The sequence below is a fragment of the Cotesia glomerata genome, linkage group LG5, assembly GCF_020080835.1.
Source record: "Cotesia glomerata isolate CgM1 linkage group LG5, MPM_Cglom_v2.3, whole genome shotgun sequence".
NCBI lineage: Eukaryota > Metazoa > Arthropoda > Insecta > Hymenoptera > Braconidae > Cotesia > Cotesia glomerata.
Window position 1 is genome coordinate 4280041 of NC_058162.1, and position 20740 is coordinate 4300780.

The 20740-nt window shown below is 24.3% G+C and overlaps 2 protein-coding genes across 4 annotated transcripts; one reads left to right on the forward strand and one right to left on the reverse strand.

The window, feature by feature from the left end:
- Positions 1-2804: 2804 nt before the first annotated feature.
- Positions 2805-16415, reverse strand: LOC123264578 (glycogen-binding subunit 76A). 3 transcript variants are annotated; one of them, XM_044727903.1, is made up of 3 exons: positions 16330-16415; positions 14222-14651; positions 2805-5143 (listed from the first exon to the last, which is right to left on the reverse strand). In XM_044727903.1, the coding sequence occupies exon 3, from the start codon at positions 5075-5077 to the stop codon at positions 2894-2896; it is 2184 nt and encodes a 727-aa protein (XP_044583838.1). In that variant the 5' UTR covers positions 5078-5143; positions 14222-14651; positions 16330-16415; the 3' UTR covers positions 2805-2893. The 3 variants fall into 3 exon arrangements, with proteins under 3 accessions (XP_044583838.1, XP_044583839.1, XP_044583835.1); XM_044727904.1 differs by lacking the exon at positions 16330-16415 and adding an exon at positions 16129-16304; XM_044727900.1 differs by lacking the exons at positions 14222-14651; positions 16330-16415 and adding an exon at positions 7390-7974.
- A 162-nt stretch (positions 16416-16577) lies between these two features.
- On the forward strand, positions 16578-20158 carry LOC123264583 (divergent protein kinase domain 1C). The gene is made up of 4 exons (XM_044727909.1): positions 16578-16743; positions 18054-18214; positions 18297-18984; positions 19741-20158. The coding sequence occupies exons 1-4, from the start codon at positions 16594-16596 to the stop codon at positions 19963-19965; spliced, it is 1224 nt and encodes a 407-aa protein (XP_044583844.1). The 5' UTR covers positions 16578-16593; the 3' UTR covers positions 19966-20158.
- Positions 20159-20740: the final 582 nt, after the last annotated feature.

The window sequence follows — 20740 nt, forward strand, 5'->3', positions numbered from 1 at the left end:
AAAATCACCAGATGATAATAATAATAATAACTTTGGAAGAAATTAGTATACATTATTAAATTAATATTATTTTATAATAATTGAATAAATAATAATGTGATTGAGATTTTGAAAACAAAAATAATGTCACAAGGTTACAATAATAACAGATAATAATATATATTAATTATATTGAAGTATATACATAATCTAAAAAATTCTAAAAACTATTCGACGAGGAATACAATAATTAATGATTTAATCTTTGCAAAACAGTCTTACATAATTATATATTTTTTTATAATTATTAACATTATTTATTATTTTTATTTGAGCTGTTGAGAGTATTTTGAGATATTGCCGTTTTTTATAATAAAAAAAAGAAAATTATTAAAAGACTAGAAAACTCTATTGAGAAAAAAATTATACATTAAAATATACAACGGTCCAAATTAATTAAATAAAAAAAATAATAGATATAGCAGTTAATTATAACATAAAATATATAACACTATCATATCTTGTTTATAGCCATAATTAGAATAATATAATTATATTATTAATTTCACTATCAAATTAATAACGATAATAGATATTTTTTTATACGATGTATGTTAATCATAGATAATAAATTGATGTATATATATATATATATATGTATAGGTGTCTTTAAATAGTAAACGACTTATATATATACACTTGTGATGTAATATTTGGTACGAATTATTGATTTTATTTATTTCATCTCTAGTGTAAGAGAATTGACAACAAATTTTTTTATAATATTATCTTTTGTATACTGAGAGACAATTTTATTTAATAGTAATAAAAAAGTTTATTTGGACTTGAAAAAAAAACATGAAAATAAAATTAGCAGACAGTTGACAATTTTCAGAATTTTTTTTATTAATAAAATTATTAAAAAAAAAAATTAAATGAAAAAATTGCACATGTAAAAAATTTGAAAAACTATACGTGCAATTTTTAAAAAATATTTTTTTATTGCTAATTCAATTAATAAAAAAAAAATAAAAATTTTTCGCTGTCGGCTAATTTTAGTTTAATAAAAAAACTTACTTAATATTAATAAAATTATATTTCATATAAATAAAATTTTATTAGTATTTAATAAAATTTTTTTAAATACTTATATGTGTTTATTAAAATAACTACGAGCATCGCTTTCGTTTGCTGTAATTAATACGCGTAGTTTGTAATTGTTCCAAAAATTTGACGGTATGCAAATAATCTCAAAAAAAAAAATTAATATTGATCAATTTAATTTATTAAGGAATATTAACATATAAAAGTTAAATGTGCTTAATTACAATACATAATTCATGTTTCACAACATAACATAAATTTGTATTAATTATAATATGGTCAAATATATTTTCACAGTAATATCTTTTAATAAATAATATTAAGATTTTTCAACGAGACATTCTACCCTAATCTATTTGTTTATTCCCGACTTTTATGTTATCTTTATGACAGACAACATCTTTTATATACTAAGAAAAAATTATTAGTATTTAATAAAACATATATTAGTATTTAAGAAAATTTTTATTAGTATTTAAGGAAATTTTATTAATATTTAATAAATTTTTATTTGAGATTAGCCAAATAAACGTTTTATTAAATAGTAATAAAATTTCATTACTATTAAATAAAATTGTCTCTCAGTTGCTTATAATCAACATTTCCTAAGAATTCTTTTTTATTAAATTGAAAATTTAAAATTTATATCTTGATATAATTATAGACGAATGAATAACAGACGTCTATTTGATATAAATAGCGACATTTCATCTCTTAAAAAAGCTACCGATAAAAAGATGAAAGACTAATCAATTTTTATTAATTTCTTTTTATTTAAAGTTTAAAAATAAAATCCTATTACGGTGGTCGATTTTTAAACTTTATGATCTTAAAAGTTTAACATTTATACTTTATAACTTATTTATTATAAGTTAAATTTTAATTTTTGAGTAAGTTGCCGAAATTTAAATTGTAAAATGCTTTTTGTATGAGGGCTTAAAATTACACTGGGGAAAAAAAATTGACCCACTTTGCCTTTCCTCCTTTTTCTATACAAATTATTTTATTTATTAATTTACTAATTAATAAATAAAATATCGACGTTCTAATTAGCAAATTGTCTAACTCTATTTTATAAAATCTTTTATTCGTGTGAAAAAATAATTAGTTCAAAATTAACTATCACTTTAAAAAACAATTTAATATTTTCTAGAAGTATAATATTTTAGTTTGGATCATTCAAATAATTTATAATTAGACTATTACTTCATCAAAATATTAAAAAATCACCTTCTAAAAAATAAGGAGTTAGACCAATTGCTAATTAGATATTATTCATACAAATTATTTATTAACTTTAAGAAAAAAATCGCAAAGTATTGTCTATAAAATTTAATTATTTTAAGCCCTCATATATTTAAAATTAAAAATTTTGACGCATATTTTATCTACTCGCAAGCGATATAAATAAAAAAAAAGTTTACTTAACGTCAAAAATAAGCGCAGACTTTAAATAAATTTCTCACTTTGAAAACATTTCAACGAGTTACGTAATGTATCCGGGCATTGTAAAAAGTATGTATATTTATAAATATAAATTTAATAATGTCGCGTTGATTTAAAAAATTTAAATTTTATTATTTTCATCAAAAAAATTTTTGTAAAATAATTTAATCAAAATTATTTTATTGATTAAACTTTAAAATTATTATTTTAAATACACAAACTTTTCGCAGTGTTCTAATATATTTCTATTGTCGACTGATAACTTTATTTTTTTCCTAATAATTAAAAAAAAAATAATTTTTAAATTATCAGTCGTACTTATGGTAAAATATGAGCATCCAACAAGTACACAGATAACAAAGTATTAATAAAAATTCATTGACCAATCATTGATATCAGAAGTTTGTGATGATGTAATAGGAATATAATTACTAGCTTGACTCGTTGGTAAACATTGAAAGCAATAATTAAGCCCAGAATTATTATCCCAATACTGTACACCCTTGCACTGAAATCGTACAGCAAGTTCAAGTTTTCCACCAATTTTCAGCGGCCGACAGTAAAGTTGAAATGAAAATTTATCACTAAACCCATCGCATGAATTTTGTAAATATATCGCCTGAAGATCACTGTAGCTTTTCCATGAATCTAAAGAGTACCTTATATGGACGGATTTATGGAAGTCTAGATTTCTTACTCGAACTGTACCTTGGATACAAGTCGATACTGGATTTTGAACAATAACATTTTCCAGGCAAACTTGTCGCTCTCGAACAATATCTAGAAAATTAATAAGCCCTCCAGGCTGTTGGAAAAGAGGTACTAAAACTCCACTGGGTTTAGATCCTATGCTCTGAGTTCTTGGCCGTGAATTCAAAGCATCTAAACTCAGCCTGGAGAAATTCGGCGGACTTCCATCGAATGAAACGGGGCTTGAATCTTTTTGGAAAATGTCATCGTAGATTAGGTCCGAGAAGGCAGAGTGAGGCACTTTTGGAATTTCGTCGAGGAAAGTTCTTACATCAGCAAGATCAAGACCTAGAACATCTGCAAAGCGAACTATTTTTTTCCTATAAGGAGTTCCCGGCGGTGTCTTTCCAGTTTTAAGAGAAGAACACCGTCTTATTCGTTGTGGTTGGGGTTCTTTTTCCTCTTCTTCGTCCTCTTCTTCATCTGAATCCTCGTTTTCTTCATCTTCATTTTCTCTTCTTTCAAAATTATTAATCCCTTTATTTATGCTGATATCTAGCTCGTTATTATCATTCGGAGATATTTCTTCTATTCGAAGACCGTCTTCAATATTTTCTAAATTTTCACTCTTAAAATTATTTGTTGACTTATCTATCAAAAAATCAACGACAAAAGCACTTGGCAAATCATTGCTACTAGTATCAGTAGAACTATCACCCGTAGAAGCTGCACTTAGGTCGTTATAACTAGATGCTATATGCGAAACCAATAAATCCGACTTAATTTTGTCTTCCTTATGGTCGCTTTGACAAACAAAATCAACTTCATCACCAGAAGTCGCAGATTCGATGTTTAGAGTCGGTAAATGAACTCGCGGAAGAATTTCCGAGTCCGAGTGTGATTTTGAAACCGTCTGACCCGGTAAGGAATTTGATAAGCTATCATTTTGAAGTGAAACTGTTTCACTTTCATCAAAAGTGCTCCAAAGCGACTCGTGACTCGGTGAAGTTGTGTCTAAAGAACTAGCAGCTTCAAGAGATTCTTCTGAGTCATTTTTTACAGCAAGGGAATTATTCAATTTATTAATTTGCTTCAAATTTCCATTAACAGAAGAACTTGATTCCGAAGTATCTTGCTTCTGTAATTTATCAAAATCTCTTCGACGTCCCGGCAGCTTATGAGAATCTGAGCCGGTTTTCTCGTTAGACACACGACAATCACTTTCTGATGAATTAATAGGATCGTGAAAAGAATCTGAACGAGTTTTATCAGTATCTGAGCATACTGGGTCGAAATATATCTCACTGTTGCAGTCGTCTGAAGGAGTTCCATTAAGCGGAGATAAAAATCCAAATCCTGGTTCTAAATTATTAGTACAGTGTACCAAATTATGTTCTTTTGCTAACCGACCGGAATTAGAAGCCAGATTATGATTATTTTGCAATATGTCTGAATGATTTACTAATAAGCTAGCTAATTCTACAGCACTTAGCTCCTGATCAGGAGAACTTAGCTCTGTATCATCATTTTCTAAGTCTAATTCTACATCATAGTAAAGATCTGATTCAGGAGCGTGACGCGGCTGTCGTTGATTTACTCCAGGATTTCCCTCTGTTGATTTTTTCGAGTTTTTATTAATGCATGCTTCATCCTCGTTGTATCCTTCTTTGTCATCATCTTCATCATCATCGTAATTAATGTCGGTATCAGTACCGTTAAGCGACGTTAATCGTCGGTGAAGACGCCGGGCAAATGCTTCGGCACGACCACGACAAATAGTAGGAAATAATGAACTTACAAGTCCACAGGATGAACCACCAGCGCAATGATTATCTTCAGGAGAGTCTGTGCTACCCATCTCGTGAGCGCTTGATGTAAATGAAATGGGAGCCTCGCTCAATGAGGTATCGTGTGTTCTGTTTCGCTAAAAATAAAAATACATTTATTCATTTTTTATACTGGGTTTTATAAGATATCAAGTAGTGTAAGATGGAAATAAACTCGTGCACTGAGAGACAATTTTATTTAATATTAATAAAGTTTATTTGGATTTAAAGAAAAAAAAAAACTTAGTTAATATTTATAAAATTATATTTCATATAAATAAAATTTTATTAGTATTTAATATAATTTTTTTAAATACTAATATGTGTTTATTAAAATAACTACAAGCGTCGCTTTCGTTTGCTGTCATTAATACGCGTAGTTTGTAATTGCTCCAAAAATTTGACGGTATGCAAATAATTAAAAAAAAAAAAATTAATATTGATCAATTTAATTTATTAAAGTATATTAACATATAAAAGTTAAATGTGCTTAATTACAATATATAATTTATGTTTCATAGCATAAATTTGTATCAATTATAATATGGTCAAATATATTTTCACAGTAATATTTTTTAATAAATAATATTAAGATTTTTCAACGAGACATTCTACCCGTTGTCTACAATTTTATTTAATAGTAATAAAAAAATTTATTTGGACTTGAAAAAAAAAACATGAAAATAAAATTAGCAGACAATTGACAATTTTCAGAATTTTTTTTATTAATAAAATTATTAAAAAAAAATTAAATGAAAAAATTGCACATGTAAAAAATTTGAAAAACTATACATGCAATTTTTTAAAAATATTTTTTTATTGCTAATTCAATTAATAAAAAAAAAATAAAAATTTTTCGCTGTCGGCTAATTTTAGTTTCATAAAAAAACTTAGTTAATATTAATAAAATTATATTTCATATAAATAAAATTTTATTAGTATTTAATATAATTTTTTTAAATACTTATAAGTGTTTATTAAAATAACTACGAGTGTCGCTTTCGTTTGCTGTCATTAATATGCGTAGTTTATAATTGTTCAAAAAATTTGACGGTATGCAAATAATCTCAAAAAAAAAATTAATTTTGATCAATTTAATTTATTAAGGTTTATTAACATATAAAAGTTAAATGTGCTTAATTACAATACATAATTCATGTTTCATAACATAACATAAATTTGTATTAATTATAATATGGTCAAATATATTTTCACAGTGATATCTTTTAATAAATAATATTAAGATTTTTCAACGAGACATCCTACCCTAATCTATTTGTTTACTCCGGACTTTTATGTTGTCTTTATGACAGACAACATCTTTTATATACTAAGAAAAATTTATTAGTATTTAATAAAACATATATTAGTATTTAAGAAAATTTTTATTAGTATTTAAGGAAATTTTATTAATATTTAATAAATTTTTATTTGAGATTAGCCAAATAAACGTTTTATTAAATAGTAATAAAATTTCATTACTATTAAATAAAATTGTCTCTCAGTGTATAAGGGTGATTTTCTCTGTAAGGATGTTTTTTGCTGTCCCAGGCATTTTTTTATAAGAAAATTTGTTATTTTGTTACTAAAAAAAATTTATTACGAAAGTAAAAAAACATTTCTATTTGGAGCATTGAAAACTAAAATGAAATAAATTTTGGTTTTTCTGGTATAAATTCGTATACCACCGAAATAACAGTCCCCTGGGCTGTCCCTTTCCCAAAATTGAAACTTTAAGATTAAATTTCAAGTTATTCGTTTATAATATATAATTTTGTCCATAATGTTAATAAAATTAATTAGTTAACTAACAATCTTCTTCAATAAAAAGTAACGAAAATTAATTTGTTTCATTAAATTCATTAAACCAAAGTTTGACCCAGGCGTTTTAAGAACAGTCCCCTGCCAGAATTTCAAAGCCAAAAAAAAAAATCCAGCGTGCTATTTTATGTTTTGTAAGATTTATAAGGACCTAACTAGCCTTGAGTTAAAATTTTATTAGTATTTAATAAAACATATATTAGTATTTAAGAAAATTTTTATTAGTATTTAAGGAAATTTATTAAATTTAAATAATTAATTAAAATTATTAATATTTAATAAATTTTTATTTGGGATTAGCCAAATAAACGTTTTATTAAATAATAATAAAATTTCATTACTATTAAATAAAATTGTCTCTCAGTGTAGAAAAACAAGTGCTTGAAACTAAAAATTTAAATATTAGTGGTAGAAAAAATTTTATTTATTTGCTGAAAGATTAAAAAAAAATAGTAACAAATTGTAAAGTGAACAGATTTTATTTTGGCGAGCGTCCAGATATGTAAAAAATAATTTGACAAACCTCTGATGTATAACTATGTGAAAGCATCGCTATATAATCACTTGCTCACGCAAACAACTCGTGAAGATTACTAAATATTTATTTATCTCAGACACAAGTCGACCCGTATGATCAACAACAGACCGGTTAGATAAGAAGATTATTGCTTGTTGATCAGCAAATTCAATTTATTTAAAATTATAATTATTTAATATTTATTACTTCTGTAACAGACCGGATAACATTAGTAAATCATATCATTTAAATCGAGGACAATTCAGCCCAATTGATGCTAATAAGTGTGATTACCGTTTAGAATATTCATCTTTCGATTTTATTTGGTAAGATCTTCAATTTACTTTGTAACATACTATTGTAATATACTATTTTATAACAGTTAGAAAAATTACAAGAGGCTAACTACCTCTGTGATTACATAACATTATTTATAGTTTAGACAAGCGATAGACGTAACTTAGTTCAATGCACGTTTATAATCCCGACACGTGCGTTTAACACTTTAGAATTAAAACAGCGTTACAATATTTTTTTTCTTTGCTGCTTAATTAGCCGTTTTCAATTAAATTCATTTATGATAGAATAAATGTTCATTTTTTTAAATTGTTTTTAATTTAAAATGTCAAGAACAGATGTAATCTCTTAAGTAATTAAAATTGAAATAATTTTATTGTTTATTACTAACCGAAGTAATTTATTTTGCATGAAGAAAACTATTTACTAAATAAATAACAATAAAGTTAGCCGACGTTTTTAATTTTTTACAACTAAAAAATATCTTTTAAAAATTGCACTTGTATTTTGTAAACTTTTTTACAAATGAAATTTTTTTTTTATTTTTCTGTGATAATTTTTTCAATAAAAGAAAGTTATAAAAATTTTTAGATGGCTAATTTAATTTTCATACTAAATAATCAAGTGCTTATAGCTTCAGTAAAATTTTTCTTTCTATTAAAAGAAGAAATAAATTTTCCTTTTTAGTAAACAGTTGGGTTATTGATCGTGAACTTGAAATATTTATACAAATACTTTTTTATTAAATTCCCTGTTAAATTTTTATTTTTCTGTGATAATTTTTTCAATAAAAAAAAGTTATAAAAATTTTTAGTCGGCTAATTTAATTTTCATACTAAATAATCAAGTTTTTATAACTTTAGTAAAATTTTTCTCTCTATCAAAAGAAGAAATTTTCCTTTTTAGTAAACAGTTGGATTATTGGTCGTGAACTTGAAATATTTATATATTAAACTCCCTGTTAAATTCTTATCATTCTATATATAAAAATAAGTATAAATATTTACTTTACTTGCATAAAGTAGTTCATTATTTTTCTCACTACAATATTGAAATAAAATCGGACTTTTTTTGAGATAAATTAAAGTATTAGAAACAAATATTTTATTTTTATTTCTGTTCCTTGACATAACAAAATTTATTAAATTAAAAATAATTAAATCCACCGTGTAAAGTGATGGATGAGGACGAGAATTTGATGTCAAGGTACTCGAGCGATTAACCCGGCGACTGCAAGGTCTTTACAAGCTTAATTTTTCATTTGCACGTTTTAAAAGTGAACTTTTAATTTCTTCTTTTAATTATTAATTGAACTTTCGTGTAAAATCTATTTCTTATTCCACAGTACAGATAGTAATTATTGTAATAAAAATAATATTATAAAATTTGGAGCTGTTTAGCTTGACCAAATAAAAAAAGCGAAATTGATAAATTAAATAATTTAAATGATAAGCCGGTAAAATTCTCACACTTGTCGTGTGCGTGGCACATTCACGACTGATTGACTGGGTCGAAACAACTTCTCGCGAACAAGCTCAACTGAACGCACTAATATAAATGAATATGTCTGTCTTAACTCTCTGAAGGACCCCTCTGCCGCATACGCATCTCATAGCAGCCACTCCTCGGATAAATAATGTAAGTTAATGCATATGGATAAATTTATCATAACAAATAAAAAAAAGCAAAATATTATTGATCTTGTTCTTTTAGTTTGTTTGCTTGTCTTACATCTCAAGTCTCAATTGACTTAAAATTTCTATTTAGAAATAGCAGGCTATTGACCCTAATTTGACTACCAAACTTTTATACATATTTAAATTGTACTTGTTATTGGTATCATCTATTTTTTTTTATTATATCTTTTAAAAATTAAGTTTGATATTATGAAAATTAAGTTAGCCGACATCTAAAAGTTTTTATGATAATTAACTTAGCAGATATTTAATAATTTTTAGAATTTTTTTTAATCAATAAATTATGACAAAAAGAATGAGAAAAAAATATTGACATGTAGAAATTTAAAAAAATTATAAATGCAATTTTTTGAAAATAATTTTTCAGAAAAAATTTGTTTATTAAATAAAATTAAAAAATTATCAAGTGACTGCTAACTTTAATGTCATAAAATTTGTATAATTTTTTTAATTAAAAAAATTATTACAAAAAAAAAAGAAAAAAAGTTTTCATTTGTAAAAAACTTGAAAAACTTTCAGTGAAATTAAAAAAAAAATATTTTTTCTAATTTAATGAATAAAAAAAAAATTAAAAAATTAAAAACGTCGGCTAACTTTAGTATTATTTGATATTTTATGATATTGAAGTTAGCTGATAATTCAATTTTTTTAATTTTTATAACAAATTAATTACAATAAAAAAATGCTTCTAAAATTTTTCAATAATTTTTTAATTTTAACATGTGGAATATTTTTATTAAATTTTTTTTAATCATTTAATTGCTACAAAATTATAGAAAAAATTTCTAATTTCTAATTGCAGTATTTAAATGCGCGTATTTTAATATAAATTGACTTATTTTAGTGAATATGAATCAAGATGTGTTAATGCACTAAAAATGCTCGGTTCAAAAATAGTATTTGGCTATTACGAATAAAATCAAAACAAATATCACATTCATCTTTAAGTGTTTGTAAATTTTATTTTAAAATGTTGTAATTTTTATTTCGTGTCTCAATTTTTTTAAAATTTAAACATTTGTACAAAAAGAAGAAAACTCTTGATTAACGCGGAAATTTTCTTAGTTCGAAAAAATATTTACGAAAACAAAAATTATCTTGAGAGTTAATATTTTTTTGAGCCAAGAAAATTGTCTCAAACTAAGAAAATGTTTTATTTTTCCAAATATTCTCTTGGCGCAATTTTTTTTTTCGCGTAAAACTAAAAATGTTAATCATTGATTTTTTTATTTATTTATTTAATTTATATGCCAAGGTAATGAGCCTAATGGCAAGTACAAAAAATGTAACAGTTTTATTCAATCACGTAAGTATTATAATGTATATTTAAAACATTTAGAAAATATTATTTATGTATCATAGAAAGAAGAAAACGGAAAAAATTACATTATATAATGTAACGTGGCGCTTCATATAGAAAACTAGAAAAATTACAGTTTTAGATTGTAATTGTTACAGATTTTCTAAAAATTACATTTTAAAATGTAAATGTTACATTGAAAGCTCTGAAAATTAACATTCAAAGTTTGAATTTACAAAAATGTTATTTCACACTACAATTTTTCTAGTTTTTTATATGAAACGACGCTTATTACTATTTATAATGTAATTTTTACATTTTTCTTTTTTGCGTGTAGTAATATACAAAATAAAATCAATTTTTTTTTGTAAAAAAAATTAGTAACGTTAAAGTAGGGTAAAGAAAAGTAATTTACAGATAAATTCAATAATTAATTGTACCAAGATTCCATAAAAAAGACAGAAATATACCGATGATTTATTGAATATTCTTCTTATAACTCCGTTTCACTCGGATGAGTTAACTTATAGATGAAAAATAATCATTTTGTGTTAATAAGTGTCGTTAACCTAAGGGTCTGGACGGGATAGAGAAATGGTAGAAAAAATGACGATAAAAAGATTAGAGCGAGGAAAACGAATCATAAAACGAATCTTTGAAATCTCTTCTTTCAGAAGGAAAAAAAAAGAATGGCCATAAACCGCACGACCAAGAAAAATTTAATCTAGAAAAGGGTCGCCTTGTGCGTATTCATGGTCAATGCCAATTGTTGAATGAGTGCTCGTGCACTCTCTTATAATAGTATACAGTTACATAAAATATAATAAATAATCTGTAGAGATAGCCGGATTATTCAGCCCTCGCAAAATATAAATTATTATTATATAAAGCGCTCTATGTCAAACCATATAATTTTTCTTATTTCAACTTTACTATTTTTGATCTTTTAAAATTTATTTAATTAATCAATTTTAAATATTAATGAAAAAACAATTTTATATTGTGTATAAAAATGACCTCAGAGCTTTAAATATTTTTTAAAATGCAGATTAATATAAAATATTGTGAAGAAAAAATTGTAAAAAGTAATTCTTACTGTTGTACAATGTTAAATAAATTTATCTATAGAAATTACCTTACTTAGATTATTTTGAGTGACAATTGAATAATTATTAAATTATTAAAATTTATTTAAAAAATTCTAAATCGTCAGAGGTCTGTTTTTTTCTACGTGGCAATAAAAAAAAAAGTTATAAGTATTAATCGGATAAAGTTTTTATTGCAACTGTTGTTATTACACTTTCATGTGACTTTAGTGTATAGATATAAAGTACTGAGAGTTGTTTTTGCGTCGACCTTTCGCTAAATACAAAAATAGATTACTTAAAACAAAATGAAGATGGAGACAAAAGAAAAATAGAGTAAAAAGATTTGATGGCTAGGTCAGAGATCTACCACTGTATAAAGCGGATCTGTTTCTATAAAACATACATTTTATGTCCCTTGGGTTATTGTTGTATGTTGCATGGATGCCCACGCGTAAAATCCAGTGGTAATGTGTGCTATTCTGTAGCCACCGGCTCTGACGTCTAATTTGAAAAGAGCAAATGCTCGATATGATGGAAATGTGCCAAGAGACAACAACGACGAGAACGTCTGCTGGAAATAGCACTTCAATTTTAGTTTGTATAATCACATTGCTCAATTCGTTTATATATTCTATGTTTTTATTTTTTTCTCTACATAATAATTCAGTTAGCCGATATTTAAAAATTTTTATAATTTTTTCTTATTAAAAAAATTATTGCAAAATAAAAAAAAAATTTTCATTTGTAAAAAACTAAAAAAATTCTAAGTGCAATTTTTAAAAAATATTTTTTAGTTCTAATTTAATAATTAAAAAAAATAAAAAAAAATAAAATTATCGGCCAACTTTAGTTATAATAATTGATCATATTTTATTTTACTATCATATATAATTAAATAAAAGAAGAAATTAATTAAGATAATTAATCAATTAAAAGTAGCGAAAATTATACTTTTAAAAATTTTATAATTTAATAAATAAGAAGTAAAAATATTTTTACCTTTAAATATAATAAATTATAATCTAAAAATATTTATATTAGCCCTTGGGGTCAAAGTCCCTTTAAATGAATGCAAGTACAAGACCTCGGTAGACAACTAACCGGTTTTAGATTAATCCTTGTATTGTAGACCATAGACTATAACTAGTAAACATGAAAAACTATATAATTACAATGTTTTTTAATCTATTTATAATAATACGTCAAATAAACTACCTTAATTTTAAACTGATTATTAATTAAGTTTATCTAAGCTTACTATTGATTAATATTTAATTATTTTAATTATTACCAGAGATAATACTCTATTTAAACTATGATTTAATTACTTGAAAAACTGCACAAATACAAAATTGGTATATTATAATTTAAAATATTTAAGATGAAACTATGATGCATATTGCAATATTAATTGAAGCTATTTATGACACTGAAGTTAATGAAAATTAAGTTAGCCGAAATCTGAAAATTTTTATAATTTTTTTTTATTGAAAAAATTATTACAAAAAAAAAATTTCATTTGTAAAAAACTTGAAAAACGGTAAGTGTAATTTTTAATAAATATTTTTTTGTTCTAATTTAATTAATGAAAAAAAATTAAAAACCTCGGCTAACTTTAGTATTATCTAAAGTTAGCAGACGTCAAAAAATTTTTGACTTTTTTTATTAATTAAATTACAACTAAAAAGATATTTATAAAAAATTGCATTTATAGTTTTTCAAGTTTTTTAAATGTGAAATTTTTTTTTGATTGTTTAATTGGAATTTTTTCAATAAAAAATTATAATGCTAAAGTTATCCAACGTTTTTAATTTTTCTTCATTAATTAAATTAGAAAAAAAAAAAATATTTTTTAAAAATCGCACTTACAGTTTTTCAAGTTTTTTACAAGTGGCATTTTTTAAAAATTTTTTTTGTACCAATTTTTTTAATTTTCAGATTTCGGCTGACTTAATTTTCATTAAAAAATTTCTAAAAATTTTGAAATGTCGGCTAACTTTATTTTCAAAACTATTTATGTATAAGCCTACACCAAAGTCACATTGTTATAGAATATGTATTCTCAATTACAATAAAAAAAAAATATGTCAACTAAATAAAAACGTGGAAAATTCCGTAGTGAAGAAAGTTTGCGTTATCTCAAAGAAAATATTTTATATCGAGGGTTATAAGACAGCCGGATAATGCGTGATCATGATTAATATATAGAAATAACTATTCACTTTACTTTGTTATTATAATGTATGTTTGTATGTATTATAAAACGCAATTGCTTCTTTAATTAATATTATTGCCATTTCTTAAAATTAACAAAAAATTGTACATTTTAATTCCTAAAACATTTTTAGTTTAATAAAAATTTTTAAGTTGTCTTCTTTTATAATTGTAGTGTTAAAATAATAAAAAAATAAAAATATTTATTAAGTATTTGTTATTTTAAAAATATATTTTCTCACCGGAAATAATTTACCCTTGACACTGAAAAATTAGGCGACACAAAAATAACATTATTTCACTATTGATAACTTTTAAAAAAACCACTACTTATATAAACAATAATGTAATTAATATTATCTTCCGGTGTTAAAAAAATAAATTTCAACTCCAATGATCTTAAACTCATAACATCAACTTAGGTCCTCCTCCGGATGGGTTACTCTGCATATCACGACGTTTATACACAAGGGCGTCCAAGGTCAATACGCAACACGCAGGTGCAGATTTGGATTCATTTAATGTAATGTATCACTTTATCTACTCTGTTTGCTTCACGTCGTACTCTCATGATGTGCACGACAAAATCAGATGAATAAAAAATATTTACTGTTATACTTTGCGAAATTCAATACATCATCTTCATTTCTTCTCCCAGTTTCTTCAGAGTTCCTGTAAAATAATTTTTATTTATTAATTATTCAAGTTATTTCCAATTATTATATTATATTTATTTTTATATCAATTACTCTCTATGAATTTACAATCAAATTCTAATTGAAATAAATAAAACGTTAAAAAGTTGCGTTAGTTTACCGCAAAAAAGAAGTAAACTTCTACGCCACCAATGATATCTTCAGTTGCAAAGCAAAATATTTATTTTATCTTTTATGCGCAGCGCGCGAATATTAAATCATTTTTAACTTACATTTTTTTTATTTTTTTTGAATAATTAAATAAAAATATTACTTAAAAAAGTTTTAAATCAAAACATAATTTTGAGTAAAATTTTTAAGCGCTGAAGAATTGTTTCTAAATAAATGAAAATTAAATTAGCCGACGTTTTTAATTTTTTAATTTTTTTTCATTAATTAAATTAGAACTAAAAAAATATTTGTAAAAAAATGCACGTGTAGTTTTTCAAATTTTTTACATGTGCAATTTTTTCTTTTAATTTTTTAAAAATAATTTTTCAATAAAATAAATTACAAAAATTTTCAGATGGGTAATTAAATTTTCATTCTAAATAAAATTAATCGACATTCAACAATTTTTAATTTTTTTCATTATTGAGGATGGTTTTACTTGTATCACTGTAGAGTGTTTTACAAGGGAGGGTAGGGAATTATTGTCTCTCCACTTTTTTCTCCGCAATATAATCTCTCAACCCCATCATTATAACTCTCAACCACTTTTTCGTCCCCACCCCCCTGCATGTCGGGATTTTTTCTTTCATGCCCGACACACATGTGCTGCAACTGTGGCCGACTTACGCGTTATAATCAGTACCTGCATTTGCATTACAGTCTTAAATAGTATGGAGGTACTTCTATAATGACATTTTACCTCCATAATTATATGGGAAAACGACAGAAAACCCGACCGGTACAGAGGATGGCAATGAAACGCACATATTCTTAATTTATAATCATTGAAAAATATTGGTGCGCGCCGGAATCGAACCCTGTCCCACTCTTTCGAAATGAAGGTACCGAGCCGATTAGGCTATTGCCAACCTCCTAAATTTTTTTATTAATTAAATTACAAATAAAAAAATAATTAAAAAAAATTGCACGTATAATTTTTCAAAACTTCTACATGTGAAATTTTTTCTTTTAATTTTATTGTAATAATTTTTTCATTAAAAAAAATTAATGACATTAAAGGTAGCAATCACTAGAGACTTGAAAAATTTTTTTTAACAAAAAAATTTGTTTTTAAACAATTGAATTTTTTATTTTTTAAACTTTTTAGAAGTCAATTTTTCTTTCTATTTTTTTTGCCATAAATTATTTTTAAAAAAATTATTGAATATCTGCTAAATTTATTTTCATAAAAAATTATTAAAATTTTCAGATGCCGGCTAATTTAATTTTCTTTAATTAATCTTAATTTTATCTCTTAAAAATTTACATCAAAAATTTTTTACCCAGAAAATTTGATGACAATTTTTGAAAATTTTTTCCCACAATTTTTTACAACAAATTAAATTCTTAGTCAGCTTTAAAAGGTCTTGAACACTTAAGCAAAAAAAAACTTATTATAAATATTTATATTAAAAAAATGTAAATAAAATTATTGATTTGGAATGTTTTCTAGTCACGCAGTACGAAATGAGAATATATCGTACCTTTAAGAGTTTTCCGCTTACTGTAGAGCCTAGACCGCATTGAGTCTATATCCATTTAACCAACCTACGGCACAAGCGCATGATATTTCTCTACAGTGATCCTAAGAAGTAACATGCGAATATATAAAATACCAAAAAAAGAGTATTTATTAATTAAAACTCAGTGATGGATCTCAACATTTTTATTTCTATCTATCGGATCACTCTTTATACAAAACGTCGGCTGTAATTAAATATTATAAATATAATACGCCCAACTTAAAAATGAATATTCGACGGATTCCTGGATTTATTTATCACCATAAATATCTTGCCGGTAGTTTTTTTTTGACATTGATTTTTATTATTCATTTACTCTACCACTGGGGTATTATATGTACGAATTTAAAAGCACGGCGACAAGTGTCAGAACTGGTAAGCACTGTTTTTTACAATAATAACTGCATAAATACATCTAACTATCATTTTTCATTCTACGAGTACAATAAACAGAAAGTAAAATGAATAAAAAATAAGAGCGCCCGCGCATTACTCTGTCCAAATGATCGGCGCGTTCTTTAACTTATTATTCATTTAATTTAAACTAGCAACCTTGCAGTCACTATGTGACTGCCGTAACTTTTTTAACCATTGACATTTTTAAAGATATAAGCTCATCGTGATGTTACACTCATAAAGAGCTTTCATTTGAGTACCCACATGAATTTTCATATATTTTATATATATATATATATATATATATATATATATACATATATATATGTATGTGTGTATATACATATAAACATATATATGTATATATATAATATATATAAATATATAAAAAATTGATGTGGGTACTCAAATGAAAGGTCTTAATGAGTATAACATCGGGATGAGTTTATATCTTGAAAAATTTCAATAGTTCACAAGATACAAGGCCATTTCTTCATTATGTTAAATTGCACTGTACTTTCTTAACTATTGACATTTTTAAAGATATAACAAGCTCATCCCGATGTTACACTCATCAAGAGCTTTCATTTGAGTACCACTTGCATTTTTTGATATATTTTTCATATATACATATATATAATATATATATATATAAATATATATATATAAATATATGAAAAATATATAAAAAATGCAAGTGGGTACTTAAATGAAAGGTCTTGATGAGTGTAACATCGGGATGAGCTTATATCTTTAAAAATGTCAATAGTTCACGAGATACAGGGTCATTTCTTAATTATTGATATTTTTAAAGATATAAGCTGATCCTGATGTTACACTCATCAAGAGCTTTCATTTGAGTACCCACATGCATTTTGATATATTTTTCATATATACATATACATAATATATATAAATATATGAAAAATTGATGTGGGTACTCAAATGAAAGGTCTTGATAAATGTAACATCGGGGTGAGCTTATATCTTTAAAAATGTCAATAGTTCACGAGATACAAGGTAATTTCTTAATTATGTACCTAGAGATAAAGAATTTTTGAATGCAGCCTAAATACTTATCATTATAAATTGACTATTGGTGAGAATGATATGAAACCTTGAAAAGGCACAACTTTACATCAAGACTTTTCCAACGATACCAAATTTAATCATAAAAACCCATTTTATCATCTAAATACACCGGCCACAAAATTTTGCTTGTTCTATTTAATAATATAAATTACATATTACATACATATTATTAATATACTTTTCTTTTCTTCTTTTAGTGTACTGATTACAAAAATGGTATGGCCTTGGGAGTTTTGTGTGAACCATTATGTTCAAAACAGAGCATTCATTCCTTTACTTGCGAAAATCTTCATTCTGGTAAAGATCTTGTTTTTTCAGCTTACTGGGAAACCACAAGAATTATTTTCAAAGCTTCCAAGTATTTGTATAAAAAATTACTTAATAAAATTCATAATTATTAAAATATTATCAGTAATTAAAAAATGTTGATTGTCTTTTAGAAAATTATCACCATCAGAACAATATGAATCGCTTCATTGGATTGACACTTTTGGAAATAAACATTATCCATCAGAAAAAGAATTTGAAAAAATGATAAGTGATTTAGTATTTACGAGACTTAATATAACGATTGGTAGTCGACAATTAGAAAGATTGGCCCATCTAAGATTAGGTCACTTAGAAACTGAAGAAAGGCGACGTAATTTTGAAATGGAAAATATTTGGTCATTGTTGCAAGAAAATGAATATCTTATTTCAATTTTGTATGAAGACAGAGAAATATTTCCCCGATTAATTGGCACATGTGGGACTTTTTATGCTGTGGAATACGCTAAACCAATTAAAAATCCAACAACTTCTTCAGCTATTTTAGAATCGACACACGATTGGTCTAAAAGAGTTCAACTTGCTGTAATGATTTTGGATCTTTTAGATGAGTTAGAAAATAATTTTCCAGAATCTTTTATTCTATGTGACGTAAAGATCTATCATTTTGGACTACCTATTGGCAGCCAACGTCTTAAATTTTTAGATCTTGACGCTGTTTTTCCTAAAAGTATCGCTAACAGACTAACTGCTGATGGACAATCATGTATCAAAAATGAAGATTGCGATTACTTTGACTGCAAATCTGTTTGTTCTGTTAATAAACTCTGCGAGTCTCCTGTGATCAATAATAATTTACAAGTAAATTTTAGATTTTTAATTATAGTTAATGGTAATTGAAAAAAATAGACTTGAAAAAAATTTTATTTATGAAAAATTCATAATATTTCATTAAAATTATTATAATAATAATAATTGTATCACACCCACAATTTTCCTGAAAAACGAATGAAAATTAATATATTAATAAAGTTAGCCGACATTTTTGATTTTTTGATTTTGTTTAATTTATTAAATTAGAACTAAAAAATATTTTTCAAAAAATTTCACTTATAGTTTTTGAAGTTTTTTACAAATGAAAAAATTTTTTTTGCAATAATTTTTTTAATAAAAAAAATTATAAAAATTTTTAGATGTCGGCTAATTTTATTTTCATAAAATTAATTTAGGAGATATTTTATAATTTTAAGAATTTTTTTAACAAATAAATTATGTCAAAGAAAATGAGAAAAAAAATTGACATTCAGAAAACGAAATAAATAAATAATGCAATTTTTTAGAAACAATTTTTCGGAGCATATTTATTTATTAAAAAAAAATTAAAAAATGGTCAAACGACTGCTAACTTTAATGTTATGAAAAATAAGCACCCTCAGAATGATCGCTCCATTTTTTGTTACAAAAAAAATAAAAAAATATATCATTATTATAATTTTTATTTTATAATAATTTTAATAAAATAATATGAATTTTTCATAACTTTAAAATTATTTCAGGTCTATTTTTTCCGGAATTCCAGTCAATATAATAAAATAAATAATAATGATTTATTTTTAGATTATTTGTGAAAAAGTATTTCTTGGATGGTCTATTATAATACCTGGATTGTTAATCTCTCGAAAAGCATCTGACAATCTAACAAGTTTGCTTAAAGAGTGTGCTAATTTAGAACGAGAAATTAGTTTACATAATTTATCAAGGACAACTTTTTCATCGGCTATAAAAACAAAACTTTACGATATTTTGACTGATATGGTTCGCCGTTACACAACTGCTACATAAATTTAAATTTTAAAAAATATCTTCGGCCTTACTAGTTTTAGAATAGGATTTACTTAATCATAATTATTTATTACTGATTATAAATTAATAGATCAAAAAGTTAGAGCACAAAAAATTAATATAAGAACTAGTTAAATAATTCTCTTAATGAGCTTTTGATAAAATTATCATATATATAAATATATATTAATTCCATTCCATTAGTTAAAATAATCAGAGTTTTCCGTTAAATATTTCACTAAAAAATAAAATAGCTAGAATTTTATTAAAATTATCAATAAACAAATAATTAGATGTAATTTATATTGTTATTTGTAACAAGTTCATTATTTTAGTTATAAAAATAAAAATATATTTTTAAAAACATCAGTTTTTAATTAAAATTAATAACACTAAAGTTAGTCGACGTTTTTAATTTTTTTTAATTATTAAATTAGAACTAAAAAATATTTTTAAAAAATTGCACTTATAGTTTTTGAAGTTTTTAACAAATAAAAAAAATTTTTTTTAATTTTTTCATAAAAAAAATCATAAAAATTTTTAAATGTCGGCTTACTTTATATTCATAATTTATTTTATTGAAAAATAATTTTAAAAAAAATTTTTACATGTAGAAAGTTTTAAAAATTATGCGTGGAATTTTTAAAAAATATTTTTTTATTTATAATTTTTAATTAATAATAAAAATAAAAAATTTTTGAATGTCGGCTAATTTAATTTTCATCAGTTTGTATGTTTGAATTATTCCCGCGCTTAAAATAATTTAAAATTGAGC